General features: G+C 36.8%; 1 protein-coding gene across 2 annotated transcripts; it reads left to right on the top strand.

Annotated features, from left to right (window-relative positions):
- The first annotated feature begins 634 nt into the window (after positions 1 to 634).
- On the top strand, positions 635 to 9,507 carry LOC131076499 (ABC transporter C family member 10). 2 transcript variants are annotated; one of them, XM_058013724.2, is made up of 12 exons: positions 663 to 988; positions 1,378 to 3,467; positions 3,562 to 3,882; positions 4,045 to 4,131; positions 4,321 to 4,926; positions 5,048 to 5,212; positions 5,361 to 5,655; positions 5,769 to 5,983; positions 6,109 to 6,414; positions 6,509 to 6,572; positions 8,700 to 8,939; positions 9,082 to 9,507. In XM_058013724.2, the coding sequence occupies exons 1-12, from the start codon at positions 970 to 972 to the stop codon at positions 9,207 to 9,209; spliced, it is 4,536 nt and encodes a 1,511-aa protein (XP_057869707.2). In that variant the 5' UTR covers positions 663 to 969; the 3' UTR covers positions 9,210 to 9,507. The 2 variants fall into 2 exon arrangements, 1 of the variants encoding a protein (XP_057869707.2); XR_009113360.2 differs by lacking the exons at positions 6,509 to 6,572; positions 8,700 to 8,939; positions 9,082 to 9,507 and having other exon boundaries at positions 635 to 988; positions 5,759 to 5,983; positions 6,109 to 6,227.
- The last annotated feature ends 1,871 nt before the right edge of the window (positions 9,508 to 11,378 follow it).

Consider the following 11,378-nt stretch of genomic DNA (forward strand, 5'->3'; position numbering starts at 1 on the left):
TGAATTATTATCATCATTCCTTTGATTTGTATGACTTGTACTCTCTAATATCTTATTATCCACATGCACCTCCTTTTAGTGTAAATGCTACTATACAGATTTTTGAAATCTGAATAAGAATATACTAATAATGCTATCAGAATGCTATCAGATTTCTACAATTCATACTCGTTATTTCTGAATTAGATTGTGTGTGAAATTTTTTTATCATCCGTTTGCAATCACTGCCTCATTCATCATCACTATGAAAAGAATTCCAAAGAGGTGAAAACATAAATTATCATCAAAATGAAGAAGGAAAACTCTCTGAGTCGCACATTCTACTTCAGAAATTAAGAATATAATACTTGAAATGTGTTTCTCTATCTTTTGTCCATTGAAATCATTCATTTTAATTGACCCGAAATCTCGCGTGCTTAAAAAAATAACTTCAAATTCTGTGCGTCTTGTTCATAGGTAGCACGTCATGGCTGACGAATTCTTTTCACATTCTCTATGTCTCATCTGATCATCATCCACTTCAAACAGAACTCTTTCATTGAACCCCAGAAAAATGGTAACTTTTTGACCAGTGACAAGCTGACGATCCTTTTCAAGATGTTTTTTATTCTTTTATTAGCTTACCGCACGATTAGAGTAATGCGTATCACCTTAAAACTCTTTTTTTTTTGGATTCAAGGAAGAAAAACTCTGTTTTTTCAGGAATGATTTGGGAGTCTAGAAACACTGCATTGATTATGTTTGTTATTGTGTCTTTTATCTATTACATTCCAGAGATGTTTTAAGAGAATAAAGATTCAACTGACAGAGAACCCATTTCGTCTTGTATCTTGCTTGGGCTTCTCCACATTATTTATAAATTCATATCTCCGCCTCCCCTTTTTGAATGCCTGATGACATGTTTGGAGACGTTTCTTCCTTCAAATACATTTGAAAAGGAAAGAAGCAGGTGACATATTTTGTGAAAGAATGGTGATGAATTTCACTGGTAAGCTCATTATTCTTTCATTTGCAGGTTTTGATGAATTTCTTCTCATTTTTGAATTATAAAAAAATGGATTTCATTATACTATGCATGAGAAAATTAAAAGCATCCACATCATCCACGCCTAGGTCTAAAATTTTCCACTAGGCACAACACCAAATATTTTCGCATCAGTGAGCACCTTGATGCATAGGAACACTGAACTTCATAACTTGGTTTATTGAGTTTAAGCTTTATATATATGTATTGGACGGCCTTCAGGCCTCATGGCGTACACAGTGCGATGTTTAAGTTTAGATCATTGTTTTTTGAAAATTTTCATATAAACTTCTTCAACAGTGTAAATTCCCGCCTTGCCTTGCATTCTAATTGAGTTCATTTGTTTGCGACAGATCTCTGGATCAATTTTTGCGGAGAGTCGAATTCGCTACCTTATAATGCAGACTGTGGAGAGACCTGCCGCTTACCGCTATCTTTCAACACTCAACTTCTACACACCTTCCGATTGCCTTCATGCAGCAAAAATGTTTTAATTTCGATCACACATTTGGTATTCTTGTTAACATTTGGAACTGTTTTGCTTCTCAAATGGTCTAGGCAGACAATGCTCAGAACTGAGAGGTCTCGAACACAATTCCAAACATCCATTGTAACAATTAATGTCATTTTGGGTATAGTAAATTTGGGATTGGGGGTTGAGATCGTGTATAAGAAAATATGGGATGGGACTTCTATAACTGCTCTGCACAATTTGCTTGTCCTTTTAGTGCAAGGTTTAGCATGGCTTATGCTTGCTTTGTCAGTAACCCTTCGCTGCACGCACGCTGTAACAACATTTCTTCGTATTTGGTGGGTCATCACTTTTTTGTTAGAAACATTGGATTTTATTTCTGTTGGGTTCAGTTTTATCAGTTCCAGAGAATCTTCAACTCAACTTTTTCTTGCTTTAGTTTCATGGTTAGCAAGTTGTTTGCTGCTCATCTGTGCTGCAAAAGAGGATTTGGCAAATTCAGGGGGCAGTCTTCTGTCGGAACCCATTCTAAACGGGGATAAGCAAAATCGGTCTTTATCTTCTGAACAGGCCCAGGAAGATCCGTTGCTAAGGAGTTCAAATCCAGAAGTGACTCCTTTTGCCAAAGCAGGGATCTTTGGCAGGATGACGTTTTGGTGGTTGAATTCTCTTTTGTCCAAAGGTAGAAAAAGACCTCTTGAAGAAAATGATTTGCCTCAAGTTTGTGAGGAAGATCAAGCGGAAAACTGTTATTTGAAATTCACTGAAGAGCTAGCTAGGCAAAAGCAAAAAAATCCATCTGCCAATTCGTCTGTTTTCTGGGCTCTGGCTCGCTGTCATTGGAAAAATCTGGCAAGGACTGGAATCTCTGCTTTTCTCAAAATAGCCACTCTATCTTGTGGACCACTTGTTTTAAATGCATTTATTGGATTTTCAGAAGACAAACAATCATTTAAATACCAAGGGTATGCTTTAGTTGGAGCACTCTTTCTAGCCAAGCTCCTAGAGTCCCTATCTCAAAGGCAATGGTATTTTGGCACTAGAAGGATTGGTCTCCAGATGCGCTCCGCACTAATTACAGCAATCTATGAGAAACAATTGAAGCTGTCCAATGAAGCTAAACAGGTCCATGGAGCAGGAGAGATCATGAACTATATGTCTGTAGATGCATATCGTATAGGTGAATTTCCCTTCTGGCTTCATCTGACTTGGACAACAGTTCTCCAGCTTGTGTTTGCTTTAAGTATCCTTTCCCAAGCAATTGGATGGGCCACAGTTGCAGCCTTGGCAGTTGTCATCCTAACCATGATTTGTAATTCTCCATTGGCAAAATTGCAGCATAAATTCCAGACAGAACTAATGTCAGCCCAAGATGAGCGATTAAGGGCTGTCACAGAAGCTCTTGTTCACATGAAGGTGCTGAAATTGCATGCATGGGAGGAACATTTCAAATATGGTATTGAAAAGTTGCGCAACATAGAGTACAAATGGCTATCAGCAGTTCAGTTTCGGAAAGCCTACAATTCAATATTGTTCTGGTCATCTCCTATTCTGGTTTCAACTGCGACATTTGCAACATGCTATTTTCTTAAAATCCCTCTAACTCCAAGAAATGTTTTCACATTCATAGCCACTTTGCGACTGGTTCAAGAACCAATTAGAGTAATTCCTGATGTCATTGCTGTTATCATTCCAGCGAATGTCTCTTTGGGGCGTGTCATCAACTTTCTAGAAAGCGATGAGTTGCAGGATCGGGCTGTTGAGTGTGGAACTCAACAGTGTTCTGAACACTCTATCTTTATCAAATCAGCGACATTAAGCTGGGATACCAATTCATCAAAACCCACATTGAGAAATATCGATATTGAGGTTGAACACGGTCAAAAAGTAGCTGTTTGTGGGGAAGTTGGATCTGGAAAATCAACTCTTTTAGCTGCGATTCTTGGGGAGGTACCAAAGCTGAGGGGCAATGTGAGTATCTGTTGTATTTACTATTCCCTTAATAGCAACATATTTATTGATGCACTTTTCTTTTTCTAATTTACCTTATCTGATTCTTCTGCAGTTGCAAGTTTGTGGCACTCTTGCATATGTTTCTCAGACTGCATGGATTCAAAGTGGAACAGTGAGGGACAACATACTATTCGGGAGTGCAATGTACAAGCAGAAGTATAAAGAGGTGATCCAAAAAGCCTCACTAGAGAAAGACCTGGAGAATCTCCCCTTTGGTGATCTAACTGAAATTGGGGAGCGAGGTGTCAATCTAAGTGGTGGTCAGAAACAACGTATACAACTTGCCCGTGCTCTATACCAGGATGCTGATATTTATCTTTTGGATGACCCTTTCAGTGCCGTTGATGCGCATACTGCTACTAGCTTGTTTAAGGTTCATAAATAATGGCACTTTTCTCTATCCTGTTGATTTTCTTTCTGTGTAAACTTGCTGATTTATTGTGTCGGTGGGAACAACTTTATCTCCAGCACATTTCCAGGTTGTGTTTTCTTTTTTTCCTTTGGATTCATAATGATTGTAGATTCTGATGTGTAGGACTACATAATGGAAGCACTTTCCAAAAAGATTGTGATCCTTGTAACACATCAAGTTGATTTCCTACCAGCATTTGATACTATACTGGTTAGTGTGCGCTTGTCTCGTCATTCAAAAGCTGACTGACTACATATATACTGCTCAAGGGAGTTACATCAATACACTCTCAAGTTACTGCCAGAAATTTTTATTCCTATAATTTATAAAATTATTTAATGGTAGAAATTTCTGCAACTTCACTTTCAGTTATAACAATATGGCCACATTTTAATGCAGTTGATGTCGGATGGGGAGGTTGAAATAAGTGGGAGTTATCAAGACTTATTAGCCTCAAGTGAGGCATTCCAAGAGCTTGTGAATGCACATAAGGACACGATGGGTTCTAACAAATCGTCAGTGACAATGCCACCCTCAAAAGACAAACCTGTGAATCAGGAGAGAGAAATTCAAAAGGTCAAGTTCCGAAAGGGACAAGAGAAATCATTTAGAGTACCTAAAGTGGATCAGCTAGTTCAAAAGGAAGAAAAGGAAATTGGAGATACTGGTCTGAAACCATACGTTGACTATTTGAAACAGAACAGAGGTTTCTTGTATTGTTCCATTGCTGGTCTTTCTCATCTTGTATTTTTGACCGGGCAGATTTTGGGAAATACTTGGATGGCTGCTAAGGTGCAGAGTCCCCAAGTCAGCACATTGATGCTAATCATAGTCTACTCAAGTATTGCATTTGCTTCTTCACTTTTTCTTTTCCTTCGATCAATCTTTGTAGTCATTTTGGGGCTCGAAACATCAAAGTCTTTCTTTTCTGCGCTTATGACTTCCTTATTCCAAGCACCAATGGCATTTTTTGATGCCACACCATTAGGAAGAATTTTGAGCAGGGTACCTTTTGAGCCCTATCACTTTGTAGTTGTTCCGTTTTTTTAATGTTGCTTTACAAAAGTATCATTCGCTGTATGTTGAGATACTAATTTGTTTTTATTTTTCTTCATATAATTCCCAGGTTTCTTCAGATTTGAGCATTCTTGATATTGACCTTCCTTTCAGCTTTGTCTTCACTATGAGCTCCACCATGAATGCTTACAGTAATCTTGGTGTTGTAGCTGTTGTGACGTGGCAAGTTTTGTTTGCTGCCCTGCCAGTGATTTATTTGACATTTCATCTTCAGGTGAAACCTTATTTTTTATATTTAGCTACTTGAGAAAAACTTCACCTTTTTGTGTGTAAGTATATCAAGTATTGGCCGTAAGATAACAACCTTTTTCTGTGACAATATTTGCTAGAGAAGTAAATTATGTTTTTGGTAATTGGAACAGAAATACTACTTTGCTTCTGCTAAAGAACTGATGAGACTCAATGGTACAACAAAATCACCCATAGCAAATCATTTTGGTGAGTCCATATCAGGTGCAGTGACAATCAGGGCTTTCAAGGTACAGGACCAGTTTATGAAGAAGAACTTGGATCTGCTTGACAAAAATTCAAGTCCATTTTTCTACAGTTTTGCAGCGAATGAATGGTTGATTCAACGTTTAGAGGTATTAAGTTCTGTAGTTCTTTGCTCATCCGCTCTTGCTATGGTCCTACTCCCAGCAGGCACCTTCAATCCTGGTATGTTAGATGGAACTAAACATTATTTGTTTGCTTGCTTCTTCTAGATTCTCTGTTTTCACGGTACGCTATTGCAGAAAGTGGATCTTAACTAGTTAATTAGACTGGTACAGGTTTTGTTGGGATGGCTCTATCTTATGGCCTCTCTATGAACATATCATTGGTTTTCAGTATCCAAAACCAATGCACACTGGCAAACTATATTGTATCTGTAGAACGCATTAAGCAGTACATGTGCATTCCTAGTGAAGCACCAGCAATAATAGAATCTAGTAGACCACCAGAGAATTGGCCCTCCCATGGTAAAGTGGAATTGCAAGACTTGAAGGTACTTTTAGTTGGGCTTCCTAATCAGATGACTATTAGCAACACCTTCTAAACTATATTTTTTTGTTGCCCAGAGTATAATCTGAGTGTGTAGTGAAGCTTAAACTTTACTCCATGTCAGTGCAGATTAGGTATAGATCAAACAGTCCTCTTGTTCTTCGGGGAATTACTTGTACTTTTGAAGGAGGGGAAAAAATTGGGATTGTTGGTCGTACTGGAAGTGGAAAGACCACTCTCATCAGTGCTATTTTTCGTTTGGTTGAACCTGCAGGGGGTAGAATCCTCATTGATGGTTTGGATACTACCTCCATTGGACTTCATGATTTGCGGTCACACCTTGGAATTATTCCTCAGGAACCAACTCTTTTTCGTGGAACTGTTCGTTTCAACCTTGATCCATTATCTGAGCACTCAGATTCAGAAATTTGGAAGGTCTTTGAATACTGTTTGACATGATTTCTGCTTTCATTTTGTCATACATAGCAGAAAATTGGAAATAATTTAATGTTTGTTCTCTTTGATAAAGGTTTTGGATAAGTGTCAGCTTGGAGATGTTATAAGAGAAAAGGAAAGTTGCCTCGGTGCACCAGGTAAATATTGTACTGAACTTACCATTCCAATATATCTTTGAGTTATCTAATAGAAAACTGATGCAGAGCCTACGCTATGCTTTTTCGACTACAAATCTTTCATGCACACTCTAATCTGCATATAGAAGACCATCTTATGACTAATAAATGATAATCTCTAATGCATACATTATGTGACATAAGAGAGTACAAATTTCACACCATTCATTTTTTATCGTCTATTTACACAACTCAAAACAGTCTCTTATTCATTGTCAGCTATTCATTAATGTTTCCAAATAGTAAATACAGTCTATCCTCATCTGGAACCACCCCACCTCTCTTATATCTAACTAAAACAACTTAATAACATAACTGCCACCGAAAATACTGATTATTGGACCATTTATTACACCATTTAATTAGTAATTGGGCACATATTTATAGCTACCCACAATCCATGCTATATTTTCTACACACAAACCTGCATATCAGTACCTTGTTAACAAAAATAACAATCTAAATCACTAACACCTCCACATTCCCTCAACAAAAATAAATAACACTCCCTGATGTTTCTCAACCACCTTTGAATGAAGTGGCATTTGCCCATTTTTTGAGCTCCTGCATAATTATCCCGTTGTTTCGAAAAAGAATCTTTTGAGCCTCCTTGCTCAAAGCTGTGCTTTTCCCCTGTGATCCATCTCCACAAAAATATTCCATTTGGTTCCTTGTTTTTGACAAATAATTGTATTTTATTGCATATGATTTTCTTGCTCCGTTTTTCTTATTTTCATGATGACCTTGCAACCTCCTTACGCAAACCTTCAATTATTCCTCTCCCTTGACAACTCCTTAATGAAAAGCAAAACAATTCAAAATTATAGTGAAGAAAATTAAGTTCATTATTCTCTTCACTTTGATAGACAACATATACTATTATTTCCCATTATAGGATGTTTATCTGCTTCAAGGAGCTCCTCAACTTTTCTAGGAAAAAAAATATTTTAGTCCAAGCCATAAGAGAATCCATTTCCCTTAACAATGGACACCCCTTTCTCTAAGGGTTCATTCTCATCTTTTTTGTTTATTCTCTTTGGCTGTGAATTCTTCAAGATTCACGTTCATAACATGTCCATCCACTTCTTTTGCTTCCGTGACAAAATCTTCCTTTGGTATTTTATTCTCCTTCATTATAGTTTGTGGTTTTTGTAAAGTAGACAATACTTTCGCAACATGAATACTTTAACTGCTTCCAAAGTTCTGCTTGTCCACAAGTTCTCTTCATCCTACCTATCCATAATGTGATCCATGCGAACTTTGTTGTCTCCTTCCCTTCTCTACGATGTTAAGCAATCTCTCCTTTTAAACTCATTACATAAGTTTTTGCTGGTCTTCATACTATTCTTCTTTTGCTTCACATCTTTGTGCATACCTATGCTTTTCTAAGCATAAAAATGGTTTTCCTTAAACCAATTTTGCATTCCCCTCAAAATTTTAATTATTCAGCTCAAAAGTCAGTCATCAACAAATGACAAAAAAAATAAAAAAATATGTTTACCTTTACGTTAAAGGAAGCAACTCAACAAAATATATGTTTACCTTTACATTCAACGAAGCAACTCAGCATATCATCTCTGTTTATCTCTCAACCCCCTTCCCCCCCTAAGCACATCCTCTCAACTAGATCTGTTCTCTGAGCATCTTTGAATGCTCTGATACCAATTGATGCAGATAACTGTGTTCTGCAAGAAAGAAATAGACGATCATCAGGCAGGAAAAAAGTAAGAGCAGCAAACAAAAACTTAAAATTTATCATTTACCTCTAATACAATGGGAAACCAAAACATCCACCTTCATATGCTGTCAACTACCGTCCCTTTTTCCTTTTAAAAAATAGCTATCTATTTTAAGCTATTTCTCCTGTCATATTTACCTCTCCCCCTCAAAACTCAGCAAATTCGACAACTGTTTTTAGGACAACAAACCTCCCAAAATCTCTCAAATGTTTATCCGACAAGAAGTGATGTTAAATCTGCATTTGTGCCTTTTGTTTGAGCTTCTGCATCAATAATATTTTGGGTTGAAGATGCTGCTAAGTTATATAAGTAGTATGTTTTGACATTTTCTATCATCCATAAAATGCAGTGGAGGATGATGGGGGAAATTGGAGTGTTGGACAGAGACAATTGTTTTGCTTGGGCCGTGCATTGCTGAGACAGAGTCGGATACTAGTCTTGGATGAAGCAACAGCATCAATTGACAATGCCACAGATTCAATACTCCAGACGACAATTAGGGAAGAATTTGCAGAGTGCACTGTAATTACTGTTGCACACAGAATACCTACTGTGATGGACAGTGACATGGTTGTTGTGATCATTGATGGTAAACCCTAACATTTTACATTCACGTCTCCATTGCTTTCATGGATTGCTTTGAATTGAACTTTGGATGCTTAAGCAGACTGGTGAAATTAGGCATGTTCCCCACTATTTATATTGAATGATAATAATTTCCACTCGTACAGGTGAGATGGTGGAATGTGAGAAGCCATTGAAGCTGATGGAGAGGGAAGGATCATTATTTGGAAAGCTTGTGACAGAGTATTGGGCGCACACATCAGAAGCTTTTCATCATGCAGCAGCTGGTCGATGATATCTCTTTGAATGTAATCTTTCCTTGGTACAGTAGTTTTACATCCAAGACTAATTTTATCATTCTTTACCATTTTGTTGATGGTTGCATAATCAACGAGATTCTTTGGTGCATTCCATTTGTCTAAGATCAACCTTAAATATATGTTTTTGACAATTAAGGAAGACCACTGTTTACAATTAGCTCTTTTGTGCAGCAAATCAGCTTTCCATTGGTTCCAGAATATAATGGACAATGCTTTGAACTTTGGAGAAAATATGGCACCTAGTTTTATGAATTCAAATATTTTCATGAAGTACTTGTTTCAGTTTTCAGAATTTGAGCAGGAAGTGCAATGAGATTAGGACAAAAGTGCTGCAAAATCCAATTCTGCCTTCAGCTTCTTATTTTGCATAGAATGCACTGAAGGTTCATTTCTTCAAATGAGCGTGAGTGTTCTATAAAATTGTCTCTCTTACCACATATTATATTTGAGCAACCCCATTTTTTGTGCTAAAAATGGCAAATTGTATGATCTAACAAATTAGATATATGAATTACTGAGTAGTGTTCAGAAATCTCAAATTTCAAATTTACTGTCATAATGGAAGTTAAGACTGACAAAACGCCTAAAACCTGAACTTCAAATCTAACCAGGACTGAAAAAGGTCTGACTATTTGAACAAAGTCTATTGGCTACATAAATGTTTAAGATTTTGCATGTCCATCGTGGCTATGCATTCATTATTTAAATTTTATTACACGAGAGGCTTGATTGATAAAGTCTACGCTGACATGGAGAGCTGAAACTTATGAAGAACCAACGTCAAATCATAGTTTATCTTAATAGAATCCATTAGAAGAAAATCTGGCTTGGTCTGGTTATGGATGCATGTTGTAAGGAAATGTTGAAAACTTAGTAGGCTGAGAATGATTTCCAATTGCCTATGATGAACATTTGATCTTTGCAAGGTTGACAATATTAGTTTTTGAAACTTAGATATCCAGTAATTTTGACAGTAATAACTTACAGCTTAAAGAAGAAAGGAATCATATTAATGTCAATCAATGACCAGAGTAGGTCAACGTGACTTGAAAATACAACAAATTACAATATAGCATAAAAAGGTTAGCACCACGTTAAAAAATTAAAAACAACTAAAAAACTAAAATAATGCAATAAATAAAAGCATCACTGAAGATGCTGAACCCAAGATGGATAAACCCTGGATCATTAGACTATAGCCATACTTTGGGATATTGATTCCAAAGATGACACATAGGTTGATGAGGAGGTAACACATGAAGGATTGTTGGGACTCCATTGGATGAAGCAACCCCTCATAGTGGCAGTGACTTGGACTTAGATTTTGATTTTGATGTGTTAATAGATGCCAATTAGGGACAACTGTATATTTTCTATGTATTTTTTCATTTTATAGTGAAGTTGCTAGTTCTGGTTCGTGCTTGAGTTCGGGTTCAAGGGTTCAGCCAAATGTTTTTTGAAGGGTTGGGTTCGTTTTGGGTTTGTCCATACAAAAACATATAAAATTATAAAATATATACATATATACAGCAGTAATTAAGTTCAAAATACACCAGTATGGTAATAATCAAAACCCAACTGCCATGATATATATTAAAGTTTTTGTTCAGATAAGCAAAATATACCACCTTATTAATGTTTTATTTCAAAAATAATAATGTCAAGTGTCAACAATCAGCCATCATTGATCAAATATCATATGGGTCATCAAAAAAATCATCATCCTCCATATGCTGTGGTAAATTAGAAGAACCACAAATAGTGCCACTGGCACTAGCATTGGCAGTGTTACTAGCATTTTCAGTCTCATGATCACTAGGTAGCTCATGGTCATCATCTTCTCCAAATGCAACAAGGTGGGAAACTGAATCATCCAACTCAGCATGCTCTTGATCAATATCCCACTGCTTTGTCTCCCCTTGTTTGTAGAAATTTTCTTTGGGTGTGAGGAGCCGCAAGTTTGAATGCACAAATACCAAGTCCTCCGCCTTTTTGGATTGTAGTCTATTGTGCTTTATTGAGTGGATGGAGGAGTATGTGCTCCAATTCCTCTCATATGAAGATGAACTAGCAACCTATCAAGATTTTGTTATTAAAGAGCTAAGAGTTAAACAAAATTAAGATATAAATAAAATTATAAACTT

The sequence above is a fragment of the Cryptomeria japonica genome, chromosome 5 (assembly GCF_030272615.1).
Source record: "Cryptomeria japonica chromosome 5, Sugi_1.0, whole genome shotgun sequence".
In the NCBI taxonomy this organism is placed as follows: domain Eukaryota; kingdom Viridiplantae; phylum Streptophyta; class Pinopsida; order Cupressales; family Cupressaceae; genus Cryptomeria; species Cryptomeria japonica.

Coding starts and splice junctions, on each gene's coding strand:
- LOC131076499 (XM_058013724.2), top strand. Junction 3,468..3,561: donor TACCAAAGCTGAGGGGCAAT/GTGAGTATCTGT, acceptor ATTCTTCTGCAG/TTGCAAGTTTGTGGCACTCT. Junction 6,573..8,699: donor AAGTTGCCTCGGTGCACCAG/GTAAATATTGTA, acceptor CATAAAATGCAG/TGGAGGATGATGGGGGAAAT.